Source organism: Tachyglossus aculeatus, chromosome 4 (genome assembly GCF_015852505.1).
Source record: "Tachyglossus aculeatus isolate mTacAcu1 chromosome 4, mTacAcu1.pri, whole genome shotgun sequence".
NCBI classification, from domain to species: Eukaryota; Metazoa; Chordata; class Mammalia; order Monotremata; family Tachyglossidae; genus Tachyglossus; species Tachyglossus aculeatus.
Window position 1 is genome coordinate 99,454,229 of NC_052069.1, and position 27,560 is coordinate 99,481,788.

The 27,560-nt window shown below is 47.3% G+C and overlaps 2 protein-coding genes across 6 annotated transcripts in view; both read right to left on the reverse strand.

Moving 5' to 3' along the window:
- The window catches only part of GARNL3 (GTPase activating Rap/RanGAP domain like 3), a 175,006-nt gene extending 172,355 nt beyond the window's left edge, over positions 1-2,651 (reverse strand). For both annotated transcript variants that reach the window (XM_038745516.1, XM_038745515.1), the window contains exon 1: positions 2,575-2,651. The gene's annotated coding sequence lies outside the window, so the exon portion shown is untranslated. The remainder of the gene's footprint in view (positions 1-2,574) is intronic.
- Positions 2,652-13,676: 11,025 nt separating this feature from the next.
- The window catches only part of RALGPS1 (Ral GEF with PH domain and SH3 binding motif 1), a 479,351-nt gene continuing 465,467 nt past the window's right edge, over positions 13,677-27,560 (reverse strand). For all 4 annotated transcript variants that reach the window (XM_038744645.1, XM_038744644.1, XM_038744643.1 and 1 more), the window contains 5 exons: positions 23,367-23,472; positions 18,473-18,565; positions 17,824-17,929; positions 16,313-16,404; positions 13,677-15,338 (listed from right to left, as the gene is read on the reverse strand). In XM_038744645.1, the coding sequence (XP_038600573.1) occupies positions 15,309-15,338; positions 16,313-16,404; positions 17,824-17,929; positions 18,473-18,565; positions 23,367-23,472 (427 nt within the window). In that variant the 3' untranslated portion in view covers positions 13,677-15,308. The remainder of the gene's footprint in view (positions 15,339-16,312; positions 16,405-17,823; positions 17,930-18,472; positions 18,566-23,366; positions 23,473-27,560) is intronic.

Consider the following 27,560-nt stretch of genomic DNA (forward strand, 5'->3'; position numbering starts at 1 on the left):
GGTAGATATAGGTTAATCAGGTTGGATACAGTCCCTGTCCCACAAGGGGGTTAAAGTCTAAGTAATAATAATGGCATTTATTAAGTGCTTACTATGTGCAAAGCACCATTCTAAGCGCTGGGGAGATTACAAGGTGATCAGGTTGTCCCACGGGGGCTCACAGTCTTAATCCCCATTTTCAGATGAGGTAACTGAGGCACAGAGAAGTTAAGTGACTTGCCCAAAGTCACACAGCTGACAATCGGCAGAGCCGGGACAAGTATTGAACCTCTATTTTAGAGTTATGGAAACTGAGGAAGAGCCAAGAGAAGTGATTTGCTGAGATCGAACAGCCAGCAATCGCCAGAGCCAAGATTAGAGAATCCAGATCCTCTGACTACCAAAGCCCCTGCTCTGTCCACTGAGCCACCCTGTTTCTCCAGATACCACCGCTAGGCCCGTGCCCTCCGTACCAATCAATCAATCAATCAATCGTATTTATTGAGCGCTTACTGTGTGCAGAGCACTGTACTAAGCGCTTGGGAAGTACAAGTTGGCAACATAGTTGGCGTACCAGCATACGCACCCCTCTCAGACTGACCAGGGTGCTTTACGGAGTCCCCACCATCATTTTTGGGGTAGTGGAGCTTTATTTCTATCACCTATTCTGATGACTCGACACCTGTCCACGTTTTGTTTTGTTGTCTGTCTCCCCCTTCTAGACTGTGAGCCCGTTGTTGGGGAGGGACCGTCTCTACATGTTGCCGACTTGTCCTTCCCAAGCGCTCAGTACAGCGCTCTGCACACAGTTAGCGCTCAATAAATGCGATTGAATGAATGAATAAAGCAGGGCAGATGATCCGCACGTGGAAACACGTCAAGGCGCCCTTGAGAGGGGCTCCTCCCCTCCTTCCCTTCTCTCGTTTTCTTTCTTCTTTCTTTCTTTCTTTCTTTTTCTTTCTTTCTCTCTCTCTCCCTCCTTCCCCCCCGTCCCTCCCCAGGGCCCCCGGGGCAGCAGGCTGACCAAGTTCCGAAACTTTGATTCTTGTGCCTAACGCCACCCGCTAGCCCTCCCCTGTCTGGATGTGGGCCACCTGTATTTAGGTATATATGTCTGTACATATCTATTACTCTATTTATTTATTTTAGTCTGGATGTGGGCCATTATGTGGGCCACTCTATATCTTACGTGTACATATCTATTCTATTTATTTTATTTTGGTAGTATGGCTTTGTTCTCTGCCTCCCCCTTTTAGACTGTGAGCCCACTGCTGGGTAGGGACCGTCTCTATATGCTACCGTCTTGTCCTTCCCAAGCGCTTAGTCCAGTGCTCTGCACACAGTAAGCGCTCAATAAATACGATTGATTGATTGATTCCGCCCCGCCCTGTCCCCGCCCGTCGGGGGAAGGCTGAGTTTTCTGCCTGTTTTCCCTCGTGTCTCGTCCAGGCTAGATCGTTCTGCCCCTCCACCCCTGCCGGGGCGGGGGGTGGGGGGATCGGTCCACGAACAGTGTTCAGCGCGTAGTGCAGCGCTAGGCGTTTAGTGCGGTGTCCCGCACACAGTAAGCGCTCCATAAACAAGCAAGGCCCTACTGAGAGCTCACCTCCTCCAGGAGGCCTTCCCAGACTGAGCCCCTTCCGTCCTCTCCCCCTCGTCCCCCTCTCCATCCCCCCATCTTACCTCCTTCCCTTCCCCACAGCACCTGTATATATGCTTGTACATATTCATTACTCTATTTATCTTACTTGTACATATCTATTCTATTTATTTTATTTTGGTAGTATGTTTGGTTTTGTTCTCTGTCTCCCCCTTTTAGACTGTGAGCCCACTGTTGGGTAGGGACCGTCTCTATATGTTGCCAATTTGGACTTCCCAAGCGCTTAGTACAGTGCTCTGCACATAGTAAGCGCTCAATAAATACGATTGAAGATGATGATAAAAAACACAATCTCCTCACCGTGCCTCGTTCTCGCCTGACCCACTGTCGACCCCCGGCCTCCCCCGGGCCTGGAATGCCCTCCCCCTGCCCATCCGCCAAGCTAGCTCTCCTCCTCCCTTCAAGGCCCTACTGAGAGCTCACCTCCTCCAGGAGGCCTTCCCAGACTGAGCCCCTTCCTTCCTCTCCCCCCCTCGTCCCCCTCTCCATCCCCCCATCTTACCTCCTTCCCTTCCCCACAGCACCTGTATATATGCTTGTACATATTTATTACTCTATTCATCTTACTTGTACATGTCTATTCTATTTTATTTTGTTAGTGTGTTTGGTTTTGTTCTCTGTCTCCCCCTTCTAGCCTGTGAGCCCACTGTTGGGGAGGGACCGTCTCTATGTGTCGCCGACTTGTACTCCCCAAGCGCTTAGTCCAGTGCTCCGCACCCAGTAAGCGCTCAATAAATACGATTGATTGATTGAATGAATGATTGAATGAATGAATGAATGGTCCCTCCCCCTGCGGCCGGGAGCTGTGGGATCCCCCCGTGCGGGACAGAGGCGGAGGCTCGGGGCGGGGGCTCGGTCATCCCTGGGGGGGATGATGTGGGGGTCCCTCCCTCCCTCCCTCCTTCCCCCCCTCCCCGGGGGTCCCCTCTCCTCACCTGGGAGCCTCGAAGCTGCAGCCCTTGCGGCGCAGGGCGGCCCTCCGCTGCCGCAGGAGGGAAGCGGCGGCCGGGCCGGGGCCGGGGCCGGGGGCCGGGTCCATGCGGACGGGGGGCTCCGGCTCCTGCCGTCCGGGCGGGCCGGGGCGGGTTGGGGGGGGGGGGTCCTGCGGGGGTCCGCCTGCTGGGGGTCCCTCTGCCGCCGCCGCCGCCGCCCCTGCCCCTCCGGAGTGCGGCCAGGCTCCCCGCGGTCCTAGCGCCGCCCCGTGCCCCGCCCCCCGGCCCGGCCCGGCCCGAATGGGGCCCCGATGGGGCAGGGGGATGGGGGGTGGCGGGGGTCGGCTGAGGCCGAGCCCCCCCGCCGCCCCGGATCAGGCCCCCTCCCCTTCTGACCCCACCCCGCCCCCGCTCCCCGGCGGAGGGACCCCCGATCCCTCCTCCTCTCCCCCCCTTTCCCCCCTCTCCTCTCCCTCTTCCCCCTCTCCCCCTCTTACCTTCCCTTCCTCCCCCCACTGCTCTCCTCCTCTCCCCCCTTCCTCCCCCCACTGCCCTCCTCCCCTCCCTCTTTTCCCTCTCCTCTCCCCCTCTTCCCTCCCCTTCCTCCCCCCACTGCCCTCCTCCCCTCCCTGTTCCCTCTCCTCTCCCCCTCCACTCCCTCTTCCTCCCTCCCCTCTTCCCCCCTCCTCTGGCCCCCTCTTACCTTCCCTTCCTCCCCCCACTGCCCTCCCCCCTCCTCCTCTCCCCTCTCCCTTCTCCTCTCCCCTCTCCCTTCCTCCTCCCCTCTCCTCTCCCCTCTCCCTTCCTCCTCCCCTCTCCCCTCCCCTCTCTCCCGTCCCCCTCTCCCCCCTCCCTCTCCTCCTCCACTCTCCCTCTTCTCTCTCCCCCCTTCCCTCCCGTTCCCTCCCCTCCCTCTTTTCCCTCTCCTCTCCCCCTCTTCCCTCCCCTCCCTCTTCCCTCTCCTCCCTCCTCTCCCCCCTCTCCCCCTCCTCCCCCTCCGAGATGAAACGCAAAAGCAGCGGCAGAGCCGGTCAGTGGCGGCCGAGGGGAGCAAATGGGTCCACGTTGGCCCCCGGGGTCCCGTCCCCCGGACCTCCTCCTCCTCCTCCTCCTCGTCGTCGTCCCCTCGGCCCTCAGTGGCACCCTCTCCTTCGCCCGCTGGGCCCAGGATGACGCCCCCCACCCCGCCCCGCCCCACCCCCAGGACCGTCGACCGCTCAGCCGGCTCCCGCTGCCCACCGCACCCCCCAGCTTGCCTTGCCTTTCGTCCGGGCACGTTACCTGCCGCCGCCGCCGCCGCCTCCGGGCTGGCCTCCGGCTTCCTCCCTCCCCCCCTTCCCCTTGGACGGTCCCGGGGGTGCCGGGGTCAGGGGCCCACCGAGCCCCCGTCCCCGGGGGTCCGAAGGGCTCCGACCTCCCCCTGCTCCACCGCACCGCGGTGGGAAGGGCCCCGTTAAGTCCACCTCTCTAAATTCAACAAGCAGCGTAGTTGAGTGGAAACAGCCCGGGCTTGGGAGTCACAGGTCGTGGGTTCTAATCCCGACCCCGCCACTTGTCTGCTGTGTGACTTTGGACAAGTCACTTCTCTGGGCCTCAGTTCCCTCATCCGTCAAATGGGGATTAAGATTGTGAGCCCCATGTGGGACAACCTGATGACCCTGTATCTACCCCAGCGCTTAGAACAGTGCTTGGCCCATAGTAAGCGCTTAACAAATACCGACATTAATTAAATTGTTGAAAAAGTTGGGCACAACCCACCGTCGGTGGCCCCTGAGCCCATTGTTGGGTAGGGACCGTCTCTATATGTTGCCAACTTGTACTGCCCAAGCGCTTAGTGCAGTGCTCTGCACACAGTAAGCGCCCAATCAATACCGATTGAACGAATGAATGAATGGACCCCGGGCTCCCAATGGCTAACGCTGCCACTTTCTCCGCTGCCCTAGGCCCTAATTCCCTAGAGAACTGGAAGTTCCTCAAGGGCCGGAGCGTTTTGTTTGTTGGCTTTTTTTTATTATACACTCCTGAGCAGCTGGCACAATAATACAATAGTACAGCACGTGGTAAATGAAGGAAGGTGACTGTCAGAATCTGTAACCTTTGTCTCTAACAGTAGATTCATTCAATCATATTTATTGAGCGCTTATTGTGTGCAGAGCACTGTACATGGAGTTGTGGAAGGTCAAGATCTTGTCTCAAGACCATTCAAGTCCTGTGTTCTTAAGCATGGGATTTACTCCTTTTATACAATAATAAAAGTGCTTACTATGTGCAAAGCACTGTTCTAAGCGCTGGGGGGGATACAAGGTGATCACGTTGTCCCATGGGGGGCTCCGTCTTAATCCTCATTTTACAGATGAGGTAACTGAGCCTCAGAGAGGTTAAGTGACTTGCCCAAGGTCACACAGCAGACATGTGGGGGATAGGGGATTAGAACCCATGACCTCTGACTCCCAAGCCCATGTTCTTTCCACTGACCCACGCCATTTCAGTTGGTCGAGGTAGCCTAATCGCTTTCCGAAGATTCACCACTTACCAGCACGGTCATTTTGCCTCGGCACCACGGAAAACAACCAAATTCCATCATGCTGTTCCTACACTCTTCTCTAAATAAGTCATTTAAATAGAGTGATCTAAATAGATATAGTGCTCTTATTCTCAACAAGTGGCAAACCTCCTCCAGGAGGCCTTCCCAGACTGAGCACCCATTTTTCCCCTCCTCCTCCTCTCCCTCTGCCCTACCTCCTTCCCCTTCCCCACATCACTTTTGTATATATTTGTACATATTTACTACTCTATTTTATTGACGATGTGTATATAGCTATAATTCTATTTACTCTGAGGGTATTGACACCTGTCTACTTGTTCTGTTTTGTTGTCTTTCTCCCCCTTCTAGACTGAATCCATTGTTGGGTAGGGACCATCTCTGTTGCCGATTTGTACTTCCCAAGTGCTTAGTCCAGTGCTCTGCACACAGTAAGCTCTCAATAAATACGATTGAATGAACCAGGGAATCTTTTCTGAGGGCAGGTCCTGCAGCTGAAATGCTACACGAACCCTAGGAGACAATCCCACTGGCATTTGCATTTATTGGCACCAGCTGAGCTGCATTTGACTGCATTTCCCCTCTGGCAGTTAAGTGATGGCAGAGAGGACGATCAGAATGAATTTTCTCTGCCACTCTGTTGTACCGGTAGTCTCAGCAATTCTTAATTTATTCATTCAATCGTATTTATTGAGCACTTACTGTATGCAGAGCACTGTACTAAGCGCTTGGGAAGTACAAGTTGGCACCACAGAGACGGTCCCTACCCAACAGTGGGCTCACAGTCTAGTTAATACCTTTCATTGCATTAAAATCAATTTTTAATATACTTAGGGTTTTTTGTTTTTTACATTTCAGCATTCCCAAATTTGGGGACAAAGAATGCCCACTGTATTTTCTCTGGAAGAAAGAGGTGGAGTCCCAGAGGTAAACGTTCAGTACAGAAGCCTTTCGCCTTCCCTGGCTCCTCTGCTTTCTTCCACACCTGAGCCCCCTTCTTGGCAGCTGGAAAATCAGATCATAATCAGCATCCTCATCAATACCATTGATGATGTTGGATGGTAATCAGCATTATCAATAGCTTAACAAATACCATAATAATAATTACTATTATTAATATTATTATTTGGGGGCATCTACTATTGGCATTACAGACAATTCATCAAAACAAAAATGCAGTTAGATCTGTTCCCAACGTGGCTTAGTAGAAAGAGCACAGGCTTGGGAGTCAGAGATCATCAGTTCTAATCCCGACTCCGCCACTGATCAGCTGTGTGACTTTGGGCAAGTCACTTGACTTCTCTGTACCTCAGTTACCTCATTTGTAAAATGGGGATTAAGACTGTGAGCCCCACGTGGGCCAACCTGATTACCTTGTATCTATCCCAGCGCTTAGAACAGTGATTGGCACATAGTAAGCACTTAACAAAAGCCATCATTGCTATTATTAAGCTTACCCCACTGGGGATGATGGCGCAGGTGCTCTCTCACAGGCTTTTCACCGTGACCGCGGAGGCCACAAGGCGAGCAACAGAGACACAGCCAAAAATGCATCCAGAGCACAGGAGAGAATGGCAGTTCAATGCAAACCCCAGAAGGCAGGCGAAGGAGACACGGACCTCAGCAGACAGATGAGGGAGTGGGCAGAGATGGCGGAGAAAGACTGAAACTTACCTATCTTGGGTCTGTGCTGGATCAACCGGCTGCTCCTACCTCACTTTCCTTCTCTCCTTCACCAGCCCAGCCGCACCCTCCACTCCTCTGCTGCTAACCTCCTCACTGGGCCTCGTTCTCGCCTGTCCCACCATCGACCCCCAGCCCACGTCCTCCCCCTGGCCTGGAATGCCCTCCCTCCACACATCCACCAAACGAGCTCTCTTCCTCCCTTCAAAGCCCTACGAGAGCTCACTCCTCCAGGAGGCCTTCCCAGACTGAGCCCCCTTTTTCCACTCCCCCTCCCCATCCCCCCGCCCTACCTCCTTCCCCTCCCCACTGCACCTGTACATATGTTTGTACAGATTTATTACTCTATTTTACTTGTACATATTTACTATTCTATTCATTTTGTTAATGATGTGCATCTAGCTTTATTTCTATTTGTTCTGATGACTTGACACCTGTCCACATGTTTTGTTTTGTTGTCCGTCTCCCCCTTTTAGACTGTTAGCCCGTTGTTGGGTAGGGACCGTCTCTATATGTTGCCAACTTGTACCTCCCAAGCACTTAGTACAGTGCTCTGCACACAGTAAGCACTCAATAAAGATGATTGAATTGAATGAATGAATGCCAGAAGGGGAGGGGCCTGGTCACCCCCACAGAGAGGGGTGGGCACTAAACCCCCTGTGGCCCTTGAGATGGAGGTGACGAGGAGCCCCAGTAAGTGAGGAGGCTGGATCTGGTCACAACTGGAGCCTGGGGACACAGGTCGGAATTGGGCTAGCTGTAGTCTGGGGATTAGGGGGCAGGGTCTGAGCCCCTGGGAGGCAAGGAAAACAGTTCCACCCCACAGTCTCAATTCTGGAGGGGAGAGATGGACAACAAAATAAAACATATTAACAAAATAAAATAAATGGAATAGTAAATATGTATAAGTAAAATAGAGTAATAAATACGTACAAGTCGCTTCCCAGACTGAGCCCCCTCCTCCCCTCCCGGCTCCACCACATGTCTGCTGTGTGACCTTAGGTAAGTCACTTAACTTCTCTGAGCCTCAGTTACCTCATCTGTAAAATGGGGATTAAGACTGTGAGCCCCACATGGGACAACCTCATTACCTTGTTTCCCCTCCCTAGCGCTTAGAACAGTGCTTTGCACATAGTAAGCGCTTAACAAATGCCATCATTATTATTATTATTACCCCCCCGCCTTACCTCCTTCCCTTCCCCACAGCACCTGTATATATGTATATATGTTTGTACATATTTATTACTCTATTTATTTTACTTGTACATATCTATTCTATTTATTTTATTTTGTTAATATGTTTGGTTTTGTTCTCTGTCTCCCCCTTCTAGACTGTGAGCCCACTGTTGGGTAGGGACCGTCTCTATATGTTGCCAACTTGTACTTCCCAAGCGCTTAGTACAGTGCTCTGCACACAGTAAGCGCTCAATAAATACAATTGATTGATTGATTGATCTCCCTTGCATCTCTATACTTGATTGGCCCCTCTCCATACTCACAACCGCACAGCCCAATTTGGAGATGACACGGCACTGTAAATCCTTGTTGCGGCTTGGACAACTGGCCGGTCACCTCTGAACCCTGTGGCTAACCCTGTGACTGACTGTGGCCACAGCTATGATTGACTGTGGCCATGGCTGTGATTGCTTGTTTCAATGCTGAGGAGCCCGAAACTTTGCTTCTGTAGCCACATTGTCCCCTCCCAACTGTACTTACCATGGACCTTATCTTCTATATACTGCATGACCTAATGGATAGAGCTCGGGCCTGGAGTTAGAAGGACCTGGGTTTTAATTCTGGTTCCACCACTTGTCTGCTGTGTGATCTTGGGCAAGTCACTTTACTTCTCTGTGCCTCATTATCTCGTCTGTAAAATGGGGATTAAGAGTGTGAGCCCCACATGGGACAGGGACAGGGTCCAACGCTATTTCCTTATCTTTACCCCCAGCGCTTAGTAGAGTGCCTGGCACATAGTAGGCCGTTAACAAATACCACAATTATTATTATTACTGCTTTTGTCTTTTTACTATTTCTCCCTTCCTTCTGGTTCTGTCACCCGCCCCCTCTTTTCTCCTTATCCTTAGATTGTGAGCCCCCGAAGGCCAGGGAGCGGGTTTAATACTTCCCAAGTGCTTAGTACAGTTCTCTGCATGCAGTAAGCCCTCAATAAATACGATTGAATAAATCAGTGGATGAATTCTCTCCCATGTATTGTTTTTCCAGCACTTACTACCTTGCTCTGCACAAAGTAGGTGCTTATAACTACTTCTACCACCCTGACCCAACCCGACAAATTCAGGCTGATGATTCATTTAGGTGGAAGCGGGCTGAGCTGCAACTCTACCAACCTGCTTACCAGGACTGAACAACATAATCAGGATGGCAAAGGAGGACTCTAGGCCAACCCCAAGCTAATCCTAGCTCCTGGCAGAAGAGAAGAGGAGGCAGCAGAGACAAAACTAGGGCCCATGCATGAAGTCAACCTGAGCGGACCAAAGTGGGTGGCCTATTAGAAAATGCCTGGGGCTAGGAGTCAGGAGACCTTTGGTCCCTGCTCTGCCACTGGCCTGTGGTGACCATATCCAAGTCCCATCACTCTCTTTGCCCCAGTTTCCTCATCTGTACAGTGAGAATAAGATTCCGGTTCTCCCTAATTCTTAGACTATGAGCCCTATGTGGAACAGGGACTGTGTCCTATCTGGGTTTTTTTTTTCCATATCTATCGCAGGGCGTATCACAGTGCATCTCCTAGGCACTTAATAAATGCCATAATAGTGAACAGTATGGCTGGGTGCTGAATGAAGGGAGGTAAAGAAGGAACCAGAATACAATGTTGGGGCGTGATTGGAAACAGCTCCACTGAATAGTAATTTGCAGCCTTGACTCCTTGGGCTACTTCCTGAAACCCTGACATTTAACCTTACCAATGCTGATGGTATTAATGAGGTGGCGTTGCTTGCTGATGAGTCTCATTTGAGACTCATTTGAATTATTATTCAACTAGCCTCATTTGAATTATTATTTAACATTAACTAAGAGCAGATAAGCAGCTATGAATTTTATCAGGAACATTCCCAAAGAAAGTTCAGTAGTTTCAAATTAAACCTAGATGCGCTTTTACAGTAAAGTATTTAATTAGTGAAACAATCAATATCAATGTAACAAGCTGAAAAATACAGCAACTTGATACAAGACTGAGGTAACAAAATACTTGGCCAAAAACCTAAAGACACCCACACAGGGTTAAAATTCAGTGGTTATCATGGGTGGAAACAATTCACAAGAATTATAGAAAGTCTTTCCACAAATGGCATGCAGTGGTCTGCTGGAAAATACAGCTGAAAATAGTGCAACGGGTTTTACAAGAAAAATTAAATTATAGAAACCGGTTTATATTGTACCATGAAGAATGAGTAAGAAATTGAAAACTACTTTCTATATTAACAATTGGTTGCTAATTGGAAAACCATGCATTTTGGCACTAAGTTCATTAAAGATTACACCACACTAATAAATTAATAAATAATGTTTCATTAAGATATCTAGTATTTCCACAAATCTGAAAAAGGTCATCCTGAAAAATGGATAACAAGGTTGATTTTTACAAAAAACTGTTAGAGGATACAATTGGGCCGATAGAGCTGGCAAGGTTTTGACACCTTTTCCATTTCTAATAGTCCTGCTATGCAGTGACTAGGCTTTGCATAGCAGGTTTTCATTCACAGTAACAGTGCCAGTTCTCAGCACTACAGAAAACCGCTACCATACTATTCCACACTTGATTTTTACTTAACATTAAGAAATTCATTTAGAAACTACTAAATAAATATTAACAACATTCCTATACTGCTGTGTCATTCTCTGATTCACATTATATTCTCAACTACAACTCTGCAGCGGAGCAGATATTGCAGGGTACTGCAGTATTGTTCAGTATTGCACAAAGCAAAGTGGTACAATCTTCATGTTCATCTCTAGTTCACAATACGATCTAACTTTAATAACAGCCTAGTCAGTCCTCTGCTACCATTTATTGAAAAACCTTTCTGACGCAAGTTACTGAGGTACTTTGGTAACATGATTTGGGGGAGGGGAGCGCTGGGTTGACAGTCTTTCCCCCCCTTCCCGCTGCACCCCCACCTGTGGAAAACAATTTCTATTAATGCTAATGTGGCCAGAGCTGACAAAGGCCCCCAGGGTCTCCTTTCGTTTGGTTCTGATGGAGAAGCTATTAGAATTTTCTGGGAATCTCTATTAGGGATAGCAAACTTTTCAAAAGAATAGCCAAACCTAAAAGATGTTGGGGCTTCATTTAAGAGATTCTAGAGACTCTTTCTAAAAAATGTTACATAGTATCACCTGCGGGTTAAAGGTCCTGTTTCTTGAATTCCATTTCAAGTCCTACCTTGAGCTTCCTGACCAACACTGAACCTTCTGGAAGGACATCCTTCTGGAAGGACATCCTCCTGGTCCTTCGGCTTATCAGATCGAAGGCAACGGGAAGATTCTGCTTTGGCTTTTACACCAAAGCTGTTTCATGGATACAATCTGAGAACATGCATTAGACCAGATATCTTCCCCACACAGAAAGATTCTCCATGCCTTGATTTCTTAAATAGACATGATTTTACATGAACTTTAGGCTCTACCAGTCGACTGATCATTCTGGTTCTTTTGCACAGTTGAGCCGAGTGATAATTCGGGGTGATAATTCCATAATTGTGGGGTGATAATTCCATCCCACTTCCCCGCTATCACCATCACCACCGCTGCCACCTCAGAGCGCAAAGCCTAACCTTCTCCCCAAATCAGTTTATCGAAAAGGGGACAAATGAAATCCTTTTTGCCATGCAGTACTTCGAAATGGAACAGACTTCAATGGCGAAAGAGGGAGCTTTTAGGATTTTTGAGTGTTACGTAACACACTCCTATTCTTAAAAATACAAATTCAGAGGGGAAGTGTTACCTTCAAGAACTGACAAGTATTTGTGAGCCTTAGTTATTTTCTGTCTTTGGCTTACTACAATGGAAAATATTTGCCTCATCCAGTGGATTTTCATCTGAAGGGTAAACTGTTCAGCAGAGTCGTCCCACACCTAAAAATTGGAGCCGTAGTTAGGTTAATACAGAATTAGGAGTAGTGCAGTATGAATCAGACAAGGAAAGAATGCACATGTATTTCATTTTAAAGTTACAATAAGATCCTTGCTTCTGTCCTATAAAACAAAGAAATTCAAGAAAGAGCTGATGGATATAGAGGCTCACCGCTGGTTGTTTCACCTAATGGGATGAATCAAATTCACATCAACACTGGAGCTTCAAATATGGTTTAACTTGGACGGGCTGGTCATTAGAGCACAATTTTTTCATAATATACCTTTTGGAGATTTAATTAAACCTCTGCATGTTGATTTGTAAAGCTCTGTTTGGCAGTCGCTCCACATCCCCCCGCCCTCCCACCACACAAGGAGACAGTGAATACACAAACACAGTGACCTCTCCATCCTCTCTGCTAAGGGAGAGAAGAAGTGTTCCAGAAATGGCTGGGGCCTTGGCTGGCTTGCAGGGGTATGTGGGACTGGACACTGGACAGGATAATACAGGGACATTGTGGAGGAAGGCTAGCTGGAAGCTGATGAAAGCTCAGCAATCTGCCTCAGCTAAACTCACAGGTAAACATAATTGACTGTGTGTGAACAATACGTTTATTCTCCTAAACTCTCTGGGCAACTTAAATAGGAAACTCCTCTGTACTATTTTTATTTTCTCTTGGCAGAATAATACCATTCTTTCAAAAATAATTCCTCAGAAAGGAACCAGTGATCATGGAATTTTACTGGAATACTAGAGGGTTGTTAGATGTTCCATCCCTAACCAGTAGAACTCGGGCCAAGGAGGGCAGCCATCATTGTGTTCCCCCAAGCATCACCATCATCAATCGTATTTATTGAGCGCTTACTGTGTGCAGAGCACTGTACTAAGCGCTTGGGAAGTACAAGTTGGCAACAAATAGAGACAGTCCCTACCCAACAGTGGGCTCACAGTCCAAGCATCTTTTGGCCCCTCCACTATCGAAGACAGGATGCTGGGCTAGATGGAACCCCTGGTCTGACCCAGCCTGGCATTTCTTGCAGTCACAGGTTTTTACAGAAGCATTCAATCCTTCTATAAACCATTACTATTTACTGATGATTTCCACTGATAATCAAATTCTAATGGTGATCGACTCACTAGAGGAACTGCATTTTTTAAAACCTATACAAGCGGTCTTTGTACATTACACCCCAACAGGATGAACAATCACACGAGTTTGATGCCCAATCCAGCATATCCCGAAGCCCGGCTATTTTCTCCTTTCAGGGTCCAGAAGTTCTGTCTTTTTTTAAAAAAAGCTGTTCACTTAAGAGTTTCATTTTCAAGATTACGACATAGCCATTGAGAAAACAAACCAAAAACAATACCGTAAATGGAAACATTGAGGAATTCAGCATTGCAAATGAAAAAAAATCTCTCTTTATCAAACAAAACCGCCCTCTCCATTGGTTCAGAGAAGGTATTAATGATGATGATAATAATAATAATAATAATAATAATAGTATTTATTAAGCGTTTACTATGTGCCAAGCACTGTACTAAGCACTGGGGTAGATACAAGGTGGTCAGGTTGTCCCACGTGGGGCTCACAGTCTCAATCCCCATTTTCCAGATGAGGTAACTGAGGCCCAGAGAAGTGAAGTGATTTGCCCAAGGTTACACCATAGACAAGTGGCGGAGCCGGGATTAGAACCCATGACCTTCTGATTCCCAGGCCTGTGCCCTTTTCACTTGGCCACTGCTTTTTTTGTTATTATTATTATTATTATTATTATTATATGAAGGGAGATGGAGAATGCTTTTCTGGCAGTGCGCACCGTTGGCCGCTCCGACAGTGGCTGGCTGGCACGGGAAGAGCGAGCTCATGGCCTTGGCACAACAGGGACCTGGGGCCCCGCTCCCGACTCCCAGTTCACCCCAACTCTCCTCCTGGGGCTGATGGATGGCAGGTTTGCTGGTGACTGGTTTTTGGTATTGATCTGGGGCAGCAGTCAGGGGAATAGGGATCGGGACTCGGTGTGATTAGACACTGCCACACCAACGTCCATCAGTGAAGACCCGGGAGTGAGCTCAGCGCCCAGTGAGGGGAAGCCCCTCATCCTCACCTCGGAGGGGTTCGTCATCCCCCTCCTGTCCCTGTGCCGTGAGGCTCCTTGCCCACTTTCACGCTACCCTGGTCAGACTCTGAATCCAGCAGGGAATCTCCACGAGAGGACTGTGCAGGGAAAGGTGGGGACGGGGGTGGCGGCGAGAGGGCAAGGCAGGGGATATCCAGATCACCCTCTAGATCACAAGCTCCTCGAGGGTAGGGATCATATCGCCGAACTCTACTGTACTCTCCCAAGTGCCTAGCACAGTGTTTGGCACAGGGCGAGTCCTCAAGAAAGACCACGGACTGGCAGATGAACGAGGGGAGGAGCGGGGATGGGAGGGTCACAGCCCAACCTTCAGTTCTAAGGGGTCGGGGCACCCGACTTGGAAGACCTAAAATGTTGCTAAGGCCCCAGGACACCAAGTCACAAGAAACCCCGGGGGAACTGGCGTCTCAGATGAGTAGCACCCACAGGAAACAAAACTGAGACACGATTTAAGGCATTTTTGTCTTTTGGGAATAAAAGAACCGAAGAATAGGTGTCAAGCAAAGTGAGTTCTAACTGCCGGTGGACCCTTACCTTGTTCAGACAGTCCTTTTTAAATTCTAAGCAGCTCCATCAAGAAAATGAAATAAGTTATGTCGCAAATCTTGTGCCAAAATACATGGTTCCAAACAGCTCAAACCGCCCCCAGCAGAAGTGTCCGTGAGGGTTTGATTCGAAATCTGACGCAGCCACATTGCCAAGCAGCTCAGTGCACTGAGGTTATAAAAATGTTGTTCCACAATTTTCTATTCTAATTGACACTTTGCAGCAAGTTAACACTGTCAATCATTTTGTGCATTAGAAAGAATTGAAAACCCAACATGGGCTAAATGTCTTCAGTCACAGAAAGCAGCTTCACAATAGAAAGAGCGGGTTAAAAAAGAGAATAGGCAGAGGATGTGAAACACAGTTTGTGGTCCAACAATTGCCACAGTTGTCGCTGACCACAACGTTAAAGTCCACGGTTTGCAGATCCTGCAACTGAGTTCATCTTTTCCTCATATCTAGATTTACACCGTCTGAAATATCATTGTCTGTTCAGTGCATGGGACATTCTCCGAGTTCTAAGGGCAACATTCGCTCTCAACAGAATCACTTTTGAGTTTCACCAAATGGTGCAGAAGTGAGTCTATCTGACAGCTGGCTCGCAAGAAGTGATCTCTTCTGTGTGTGTGTGTATGTGTGTGTGTGTGTGCGTGCACGCGCGCATGCACGCACACGTGTGGTATTCCCCATCCTGCAGTTTGGCACTTTTGAATCACACCAAGATCTGCCGACAGTTATTCAAATGACATAAGGTTGGCAGGTACCTGGAAAAGAAAAGAGACCTGGGTTATAATCCTTGACTCCAGATCTACGCTTCACCCCCAAAGGTAGGTGGGCCAAGCTGTTTCCCAGCAGCTCATTGTTGGGCTGCAGTCTGGGAATGGTGGGAGGGCTGAAAATCACCAAAGGAGAAACTCTTGAGTCCTGAGAACCAACAGGAAAGAGTGTGGAGGCCATTCTGGAGGGGGGCAGAGGCACCATCCATAGCTTGTTAAGGAAGAACAGGAGAGAGGCAAAGGAAAGAGAGTTGGAGGCGAGACCCTCAAAGCAGAAAATGGAGCAATACATAAAATAAAGGGCATTTTTAAGCCACGTATTTTGGGATCTAGCACTTCTGCAGCAGAAGAGCCCTTGTTTGAAATGTGGGCTAGGATATAGTTGCAGGTGGCTTTCCAGAAGCCAGACAGCTGTGGGAAAGACTTTAGGGTTTCTACCTGCCAAGCGAAGAGATTCTTCTCTGGTTAAGAGAAGCTTTGGCCCTTGGGAGGCTGAGCCCTGGGGATCGCTAGAAGCCGCAGCGGCCGCCAATTTGGAGCTTCTGAGAAGGGACTGAACGTTGTAAATAAAGACTCTGGCTTTATTTACAGTTACGAGGCCCGGTCTAGCCCCGGCCTGCCCAAGCCAAGCCCGATGAGTATGGATTCCATACGAGACCTGACCCTGATTGTTCTTTCAGGGGAGTTGCACCGAACCCAGCCTCAAACAGGTGGTGGAGGGGCAGCAAGGGCCCTGTGGACGTGTTTGCCTCTGCCCTGATGGACTTCGAAGCCCCCGGAGGCCCTTGGACAAAGCATCATCCCTGGGTAGCATGGGTATGGCCTCTGCACTTCCCAGGGGCTGTTGTTCCTGTGCTACCATACTGTACTCTCCCCAGCGCTTAATACAGTGCCCTGCACACAGTGAGCGCTCAGTCAATATGACTGACTGACTGATGGCCTGGGGTGGGGGGTGGCCTTACCTGAGGCCTGTTGCTTTTACATGCATCGTCCAAATGCTTGTGCCACAGTATTGCATGAAACCTTGAACCAGTCTGAAACTTGTAAACATTGCCTGCCAAGCAAGGGGAGGGAGCAATTAGGTAATGCACATGAAAATTCAGAAATCAATCTCCTTCAAATACTGCACCTACCTACCTCCCGGGTTGGTAGCTGAATTGCATTTGAGTTAGTAGTTCAGGGAGGAAAATCTCCTGTTCACATTACCCATTATGCACTTGTGTTTCAGAGAGCTGAGACCATTATCATTATTATTATTATTATTATGGGATTTGTTAAGTGTTTACTATGTGCCAAGCACTGTTCAAAGCACTGAGGTAGATACAAGTTAATCAGGATGGACACAGTCCCTGTGTCGCATGGGGTTCACAGTCTACGTAGGAGGGGGAACGGGCATGGGACCTTTGTTTTACAGTTGAGGAAATGGAGGTACAAAGAAATTAAGTGACTTGCCAAGGTCACACAACCAGCAATTGGCAGAGCCGGGAATAGAACCCAGGTCCTCTGATTCCTAGGCCAGTGCTCTTTCCACTAAACCATGCTGCTTCTCCTAGTTCGTGGGATGGCAGGAATTTTGACTGCTCCCCTTGTTCAACCACTCATTAATAACGAGGCCCCCAGGTGTAATTTTTATGCTGCTTTTTTTCTTTTCAAATTGAACTTGTTAAATGCTTACTATGTGCCAGGCACTGAACTAAGCTCTGGGGTAGATACAAGATAATCAGGTTGGACACAGTCCACGCCCCACTTGGGGCTCACAGTCTTAATCCCCATTCTACAGATGAGGTAACTGGGGCACAGAGAAGTGACGTGACTTCCCAAGGTCACACAGCAGACAAGTGATGGAGCCAGGATTAGAACCCAGGTCCTTCTGACTCCGAGGCACATGCTCTACCCATTAGGCCATTCTTCCCACAGAACCCATAGATCCCAAGATCAAAGACGCTCAGGCATAAAAAATTTGGGAACTTCTTCATTTACAGTCACTGCTGGGTTTCTTATATTAATAGAGTGAGATGCTATTTTGTATTGTTTGCAACATGCGAAGAGTCTTCATTCACTTAATCGTATTTACTGAGCGCTTACTGTGTGCAGAGCACTGTAGTAAGTGCTTCTAAGTATACACTGAAATAAGAATTTTGTTTCAACTCCGGTTTTCTGTAGTAATTTGAGTTTCTACCTTGGGATTCTCAAGTCCTCCCCTATTTTGTGTCTTGACTCTGGTGAGGCTAGTTTGTGAGTGAGGGGATCACAAGAACATTCCTAGAAGACATGTCTCATGACCTCCTGATATGGGCCATGTGTTAACTACCTTTACTTATGATCATGCACCTTTCCTTCTGCCTACCTAGGTGCGAGAAACAGAAACTAATATTATGTTATCAAAAATCCTGCATTCCTCAAAACCTTCTTTATTTGGGATACTGCAAGGCAGAAGTAGCCTATGAAACACAAAGCAAACCCAACTGCTGACCTTTATCAGGGTTGTTAAGCTGGAAAATATCAGGATGATCAGGATCATCAGGCAGCTGCACCATCCAGCCTACAATGGAGACTTTTTTTCCGGGTGTAGATTTGTACTGAAATAATAATGATGATATTAATAATAATAATAATAATGATATTTTTAAAATGCTGTGTACCAAACACTGTACTAAGTGTTGGATTTGAAGATACAAGATAATGAAGTCAGGTGCAGTTCCTGTCCCACAGGGGGTTCACAGTCTAAGTAGGAGAAGAAGAAGAAGATGAAGAAACTGAGGCACAGAGAAATTAAGTGATTTGCCCAAGGTCACTCAGCAGGCAAATGACATAGCCAGGATTACAACCCAGGTCTCCTGACTCTCAGGCCACTAGGCACGCTGCTGTTGAAGAGACCAACACAGTGATTATGGGCGACTTTCATTTTTCTCCATATGGCAAATTCATCACTGGAGTAGACAAACTGTCTAGGTCAAAAAGCGTTTTGTAAAATTTTGCATGAGCTTTGCACACTCAAAAACTGAAGACAGACTGTGGACCCTGCTCCTCTGGAAGTTGTATTAAAATCACCTTGGAAGCAGAAGTCTACAATGGCAACAACAAAGGAATCATCTTTTAGAATAAGCTCATTCTTTACTTACATGTTTTCTATCCGTTCCCCTTAAAGACTTGGCTCCATAATAGAGAAGAGTCGATCCTGAAAGGGTTACCCAGTACCTACTCCAAGAGGGAAGCTGAAGAGCGAAAACAAATGGTAATTTTTTAAAAAAGAAGCATTTGTTGTTTCAAACAGAGCGTACACCAGAGAACAAATGCCTCCTAACATCTAGACTGTAAGCTCCTTCTGGGCAGGGAATGTATTTACCAACTCTGTTTATTCATTCATTCATTCAATCATATTTATTGAGTGCTTACTGTGTGCAGAAAACTGTACTAAGCGCTTTAGAAGTACAAGTTGGCAACATATAGAGACGGTCCCTACCCAACAACAGGCTTACAGTCTAGAAGGGGGAGACAGACAACAAAACAAAACATGTGGACAGGTGTCAAGTATACTGTATACTGTTATACTGTACTCTCCCAAATGCTTAGTACAGTACTCTGCACACAGTCAAGCAATCCATAAATATGACTGATTGACTTATTGCACCATGATGACTATAGAAACTCAGAAATGGACGAATCATATTTTATGGGATGACAAGGTTGTGATGGCCTCTTGACATAACCAAGTTCATACTGCTTCCTTTAGATAGTATGGCACTTATACCAGTCCTGTCTGATTCGATCCTGAAAGATCTCTGGGGAACAAGATTCAGCCACCACCTATGAGACCTAACCAGGTTGCTAATGCTAGGGTTAAACATTTTCATTCATTCTGAACCCCAATTCCTCCTGCAGCAACTAATGCCATTGCCTCTGTGTTCTGTCTTCAGAGGAAATGGAGAAAGAGTTGGTCACTATCCACCAAAGACTATGCCTTATGCCACCCTGTAAGCTTCTGGCTTTCCTTCTTCCTCATACCTAAACATTAATTTTTTGTCTGTCTTCCCTACTAGAGTGTAAACTTCTGAGGGAAGGGATTGAATCTACTAACTCCAGTGTAGGTATGCTGCCATCCCTACCAAGGAAGATTCCATCAATTCTATTGCACTCTTCCATGAGCTTAGTACAGTACTCTGTACACAAAAGGTGCTCAATACATTTAGTTGATTGGTGCATATATCTGTCTTCCCAATGCCCACTGCTAGGTATCGCACATGGAATCTGGGTGAAAAGAATCTCTGTAAATCTGTGTGGACCCCGTGCCTTCATGAATCCTATCTGCCCAACCCACAAACTTTGCTCCCCTAACACCAACCTATGCATTGTACCTCAACCAAGTCTGTCTTGCTGCCAACCCTCTACACAAATCCTCCCTTTGGCTTGGAACTCCTTCCCCCTCCATCTATGCCGGACCACTGCTCTCCCCTCCTTGAGGTCACACCTCCTCCAAGAGGCCTTTCCTGACTAGGCCCTCATTTCTCATATTCACCCCTTCCTTCTGTTACTTATGCAATTGCTCTGTACCCCTTAAACACTGGATACGCACCCCAGTCCCAGAGCACTAATGTACGTACCCTTATATTTTCCCATTCCTTCACCTTCCCTTTCCCAACAGCCTCAGAGAAGATGCTCCTTCTCCTTCTGAATGTGAACTCCTTCACCTGTGGCCTGCTCAGTCTTCATCTGCTCCCTCTCTGTCAATATCAATTTCTTCCTCTCCCCTTCGGCCTCAAGTTTTCCCTTTCTTTGATTTCCCCAACCTTTCCAGGTAATCCTTAATTTCTTTGTTTCTCCTACAAAGTGCTCAAATATGCCCATCTATTCTGTCTGGGTCCATTTCTTTCAAACATTCTCCTTGACCCCCAGCGACCTGACTTTAGCAGAGAATCTAGGCAGCAGATAGGGATCTGGAGCCACAGAGGACCTTAAACTGCGTATCCAAGAAAATCAGCTTGGCATGGGGCCTGAGTCAGAAAATCATGGGTTCTAATCCCGGCTCCATCACTTGCCTATTGTGTGACCTTGGGCAAGTCACTTCACTTCTCTGTACCTCAGTTTCCTTATCTGTAAAATCAGAATTGAGACTGTGAGCCTCACATGGGACAGGGACTGTGTCCAACTCGATTCACTTGTGTCCACCCCAGGGCTCAGTACAGTGCTTGGCACATAGTAAGCGCTTAACAAATACCATTATTATTATCACTAATAATTATTACTAATGAAAAAACCAATGTGATCCTGGGAAGGATTAATTTGCAAGGGATCCTTCTATGTAGCTTTCATTCTCAGAGGATTATGGATCTTTCTCAGATCCATCAATCACTCAATCAGTGATATTTCTTGAATGTTACTGTGTACTGAGCACTATACTAGGCACTTGGGAGAGAACAATACAGTAGAGTAGGTAGACATGTTCCCTGGCCGTAAGGAGCTCATAGTCAATACGGGGAGACAGACACTGAAGTAAATTACTGATAGGGGAATGGGAAAATACAAAGATGTGTACCTTAGTGCTGTGGGACTGGGGTAAGGGCTTAAGGGCTGTACTGAGCACTGGGGTGGATACAGAGCAAGGGCATAAGTAATTGCAGGGAGGGGGAATGGGAGAAATGAAGGCCCAGTCAGGAAAGGCTTCTTGGAGGAAGAGTGACCTGAATGAGGCTTTGAAGGAGGGGAGAATAGTTGGTTTGGCATATTTGGAGGGGGAAGGAGTTCCGGGCCAAAGGGAGGACATGGGCAAATGGTTGGCAGCAAGACGGACTTGATCAAGGTATAACGTGTAGGTTAGTGCTAGAGGAGTAAAGTGTGTGGGTTGGGTTGGAGTAATCAGCTAGGTAAGGTATGAGGGATCAAGCTGATTGAGTGCCTTAAAGTCAAAGGTAAGGAAGTGTCTGTTTGATGCAGATATGGATGGGCGACCAATGGAGGTTTCTTAGGAGAGCGGAGATCTGGATCGAATGGTTTCTCAGAAAAGTGATCCAAGAGTCAAGTGAAGTATGGACTGGAGAGGGGAGAGACAGGAGGCAGGGAGGTCAGCAAAGAGGCTGATGCAGAGTCAAGGTGGGATGGAATAAGTGCTTGGATCAGCCGTTTGGATGGAGTGGAAAGGGTGGATTTTAGGGATGCTGTGAAGGTGAAAAGGACTGATTTGCTGATAGATTAAATATGTGGGTTGAATGAGAGAGATGAGTTGAGGATAAAGCCAACGTTTCGTGTTTGTGACAGTGAGGATGGTGGTGTTGACTGCGATACGAATGACAGGGGAAGGACATGATTTATGTGGGAAAAATAGGGAGTTCTGCTGTGGACATGCTAAGTTTGAGATGTCAGTGGGATGTCCAAATAGAGATATACTGAAGGCAGGAGAAATTGTGGGACTGCAGAGAAGGACAGAGACCAGGGTGGGCAAGATACACCTATGTTGAGATGGTAATTGAAACCATGATAGTAAAATCAGGTCTCCAACAGTGGCAGTTGAAAACTAGGAGGAACCACAGGATGACTGCCCCTTCTTGACACCCACCATGCTAAGAGGAGGAGGTTGTGGGGGAATATTGGGGGTCTGTGGAAGGACAGTGCTGCCCTTTATTCACCCCCAAGCCCTACAGCACTTATGTAATAATAATAATCCTACTACTAATAATAATCATGGTATTTGTTAAGCACTTATTATGTGCCAGGCACTGTACTAAGCGCTGGGGTGGATATAAACAAATTGGGTTGGACGCAGTCCATGTCCTATGTGGGGCTCACAGTCTCAATCACCATTTTACAGATGAAGTAACAGGCACAGAGAAGTGAAATGACTTGCCCAAGGCCACACACCAGACAAGCGGCGGAGCTGGGACCAGAACCCGTGACCTTCTGACTCTCAGGCTCATGCTCTATCCACTATGCCACGCTGCTTCCCCACACCTGTAATTTATTTATATTAATGTCTGTGTCCCCCTCTTGACTGTAAGCTCACTGTGGGCAGGGAATGTATCTGTTTATTGTTATACTGTATTCTCCGAAGCATTTAGTAGAGTGCTCGGCACACAGTAAGTGCTCAGTAAATAAAGTTAACCAACTGAGAGACAGAGGAACCTGAGATGCTGAGGGTGGCAGAGTTCTCACAGGCCCAGCAGCTCACCCAGGGCTGAGACCTACAAGAGGCAGGACAGCCCTTTCATTAGGGAGAAGCAGCGTGGCTCAGTGGAAGGAGCCCGGGCTTTGGAGTCAGAGGTCATGGGTTCGAATCCCGGCTCCGCCACATGTCTGCCGTGTCACCTTAGGCGGGTCACTTGACTTCTCTGGGCCTCAGTTCCCTCATCTGTAAAACGGGGATTGACTGTGAGCCCCACGTGGGACAACCTGATCACGTTATATCCCCCCCAGCGCTTAGAACAGTGCTCTGCACATAGTAAGCGCTTAACAAATGCTATCATTATTATTATTAGGGTGGGTGGGGACCCCAATAAAAAGATGACAGACTGAGAGATGGCACCTTTTCTGGAGAGGAGGGGAGAAACATGAGCAGAAGGGAGGGGAAAATTAACTTCAGATAGAAAAATCTGGAGATCCTTGTGTTTTTCCAGCCATGTCTTTGCCTCACAAATCATCTTCAAGTATGAAGAGAGTCTATGGTGATGACGCTGACCCGTGGTTCAGCTAGAAGGTTTCTGGGCTATGGCCATCCTAACTTTTCCTGATAATTCAACATGATACAAACTGTGTTTAATTCTAAATAAAGAGTGGCTCTTTGCTGGTCATTAATTGTGGTATTTGTTAAGCACTTACTATGTGCCAAGCACTGTACTAAGCACTGGGGTGGATACAAGCAAATCAGATTGGACAGAGTCCCTGTTCCACACGGGGCTCACAAGTGGCGGAATTGGGATTAGAACCCAGGTCCTTCTGACTCTCAGGCCTGAGCTCTATCCACGAGGCCACACTGCTTCTCTAATCTTAATTCTAAAAGTTCTTCACCTCCAATAAATCTGTACTCACCGCAGGCTTCCTGCCTTCCTTCAATAATGTTTTTCTTCTTAAAGGCCCCTCCATGGTGATGACGCCAGTTGAATTCCCTAACGTACAGCTGCATGGCCCTGTGGGGCTGACAGAAGGGAAAGAACCAGGTTAAGATTGGCCAGAAAAGGATCCAAGAAATTCACTGTAATTATAATACAATAATGGCATTTGTTAAGCGCTTACTTTGTGCAAAGCACTGTTCTAAGTGCTGGGGAGGATACAAGATAATCAGGTTGTCCCATGGGGGGCTCACAGTCTTAATCCCCATTTTACGGATGAGGTAACTGAGGCACAGAGAAGTGAAGTGACTTGCCCAATGTCACACAGCTGACAAGTGGCGGAGCTGGGATTAGAACCCATGACCTCTGATTCCCAAGCCCGGGCTCTTTCCACTGAGCCACGCTGTCTCATTTCTAGCTGTCTTTCTGCCCTACTTTGTGTAGAAAATACCATTTAAAATATAGCTCTATATAACTCAATTTCTAGATATTTCAATGTAAATCAACCTAAGATGCTGTAAAATACGCAGTTATTTTATATTGTAAATGGCTCCAAAGAAACAAATCTGGATTAAACCAATCAAATTTGATAAAGTCAGACTTTTGATTTAGAGAAGCAAAATGGCCTAGTGGAAAGAGGTACTGCCACTTTTAATCACCTGAGGACCTGAGAACTCTGAGAACTCAGGGGACCTGAATTCTAATCCCAGCTCTGCCACTTGCCTGCTGTGTGACCTTAGGTAAGTCACTTACCTTCTCTGTGCCTCAGTTTACTCATCTATACAATGGGGATTCAATAGACTGCGAAGCCCGTGTAGAACAGGAACTATGTCCGACCTGATTTCTTGTCTCTCAGCATTTAGTATGGTCCTTGACACCCAGTAAGCTCTTAACACACATTATTATTATAATTATCATAATCAACAACTATGATAACAATAATAAATACTAATAATTATGTGAGAGGATGTTTATATCAAAGGAAACACATTAAAGCAGGCCTGACAGAAAAATCCTTCATTTATGTTCTTTATATCTTGGGTACATCTTGGGTAGCATCCTGTTCGGGAGAACTGGAAAACAGGTTCTTATGGAAACTGAGTTTTGGCTAACTCTTAGTACTCCTTTTGCTTAAAGCTCAGCAACTTAATTTTCAATCTCCCTGAAGAGAGGTCATTTGAAGATGTCAAGTACGTAAGTGAACTGGCAATAAGATCAAAGGCTGAAGAAAGGGACAGAGAGGAATTTACGTTTAACCTCATTTCTCTTTCAACTAACAGCTTCAAGGCGGTTAACTGAAGCTGGTAATAAAGGTGAAGAACCAGTGCCAAAGGCTAAGTGTGAAAATTCAAGACAGGGAGGCAGCCCTCTAGCCTTCTAGGAGAGCTTGCTGCTTTGAAGGCCTTTCAAAGCCTTAATTCACTTCACGGTAGCGAAATGCAGTTTGTTACCCCTAAGTACTGTATGCACTCTCATAACTGCCTCAACCACATAATTTTGTCCTACCCAATTTTTGAGAAGGAAGTGAGAGATTATTTCTGTAAGCAGTGACGGTGGCACAGAGTGGAAGAGGGTGCCTTGTGCCTTACGACCTCATCCAATCTCACCTTGACAAAACACATTCTCCCTCCCTGCATCCCTCCGACTGCCATCTTCAACCATCCATTTTCCAATGACTCCTTCTTCACTGCTTTCAAACATGCTCATGTCTCCCCTATCCTAAAACAACCTTTCCTTGACCCCACAGCTCCCTCCAGTTATTGCACCATCTCCTTTCTCTTCAAACACCTTGAGTGAGTGTTCCACAACTGCTGCTTCCAGTTCCTCTCCTTCAATTCTTTCCTTGACCCCCTCCAATTTGGTTTCTGCTCCCTTCTCTCCATGGAAACTGTCCTCTCTAAGGTCCCCGATGACCTCCTTCAATCAAACAATCAATCAACGGTATTTATTGAGTGCTTACCATGTGCACAACACTGTGCTAAGTGTTTAGTAGAGTACAATGCAACAGAGTTGGTAGACATGTTCCCTGCCCACAAGGAGCTTATTACAATCTAGAAGGGAGAGACAGACATTAAAGTAAATTATGGATTTGGGGGGGAGGTGCAGGTGAATATCAAGTACTTAAAGGTATAGAACCAAGTGCATTGGCAATGCAGTAGGGAAATGAGGGCTTAGTTGGAGAAGGCCTCTTGGAGGAGATGTAATTTTAGTAAGGATTTGTGGGTGGGGAGTGTGGTGGTCTGTCGTATATTAAGGGGGAAGAAGTTCCAGAACACAGGGAGGATGTGGGCAAGGAGTCAGCAGTGAGATGGACAAGATCAAGGTACAGTGAGTAGGTCTGTGTTAGAGGAGCTAAAGTGAGCAGGCTGAGTTTTAATAGGAAATCAGCAATGTAAGAGGATGGGGCAGGGTGATTTAGTGCTTTAAAGTCAATGCCAAGGAGTTTCTGCTTGATGCATTGGTGGGTAGACAACCACTGGAAGTTCTTGAGGAGTGGAGAAGCATGGACTTAACACTCTGGTAGAAAAATGATCCGGCAATAGAGTAGAGAATGGCCTGGAGTTAAGACAGACAGGAGGCAGGGAGGTCAGCAAGGAGACTGATACAGTAATCAAGACAGGACAGGATAAGTGCTTGGATTAATGGTGAAGTAGTTTGGATGAAGTGGAATGGGAGGACTGACAGATTTGGTGACAGATTGAAATATGTGAGTTGAATGAGAGGGATGGGTCGAAGATAATTCATTCATTAAATCGTATTTATTGAGCGCTTACTGTGTGCAGAGCACTGTACTAAGCACTTCCAATGTTACAAGCTGATGAGATAGGGAGGATAGCGTAAAGTGATGGGAAAGTCACAGGAAAGACAGAGCTTGGGTGGGAAGATGAGAAGTTCTGTTTCGGACATGTTAAGTTTGAAGCGTCAGTCAGAAATTTAAGTAGAAGTGTCTTATCAGCAGAATGTCCTCTACTCAAAACAATCAACAAATTGATCATATTTACTATGTGCAGAGCACTATACGAAGCGCTTCGGAGAGTACAACATGCAATATACAGTGTTCACCATTCTAATCATCCTTGACATCTCAAAGGTTACCAGTGACCTTCTTCTTGCCAAATCCAAAGGCCTCCACTCCAACCTAATCCTCCTCAAACTCTCAGCTGCCTTCGACACTGTCGACCATCCCCTTCCCTGGGAAGATTACCTAACCTCAGCTTCCCTGACACTATCTTCTCCTGGTTTTCCTCCCAACTCTCTGGCTGTTCCTTCTCAGTCTCTTTCAGGCTTCTCCTTTGCCTCCCCCCCTAAAATTGGGAGTCCCTCAAGGCTCAGTTCTGGGTCCCCTTCTATTCTCCATCTACAACCACTCCCTTGGAGAACTCATTAGCTTCTGTGGCTTCAATTACCATCTCTACATGTAAGATTCCCAAATCTATCTCTACAGCCCTGACCTCTCTACTCTCCTCTCCTGCCTTTAGGATATCTCTACTTGGATGCTCTGTCAACATCTCAAACCTAGCATGTCAAAAGAGAACTCATCTTCCCACCCAAACCCTGTTCCTCCATTAATTTTCTCTTCACTGTGGAGAGTACCACCATCCTCCATCTCACGAAACCTTGGTGTAATCTTTGATTTATCTCTCTCATTCAACCCACATATTTAGTGTCACCAAATCCTGCCAGTTCCACCTTCACAACACTGCTGAAACCCACCCTTCCCTCTTCAGCCACACTGCTTCCACACTGATCCAAGCACTTTTCCTGTGCTGTCTTGATTACTGCATCAGCCTCCTCGCTGACCTCCTTGCTCCCTGAGGAGCAGCCTGGCATACAGGAGAGAGCACAGGCCTAGGAATCAGAAAGTCATGGGTTCATATCCTGGCTCTGCCACTTGTCTGCTGTGTGATCTTAGGCAAGTCACTTCACTTCTCTGGGCCTCAGTGACCTCATCTGTAAAATGGGGATTGAGACTGTGAGTCCCACGTGGGACAGGGACTGTGTCCAACCCGATTTGCTTGTATCCAGCACCTGGCACATAGTAAGCACTTAACAAAGGATGACACGCAAATTTGTGAAGTGTTCCGCATTTTTTCCACACATCCGCCAAGCTAGCTCTCTTCCTCCCTTCAAAGCCCTACTGAGAGCTCACCTCCTCCAGGAGGCCTTCCCAGAT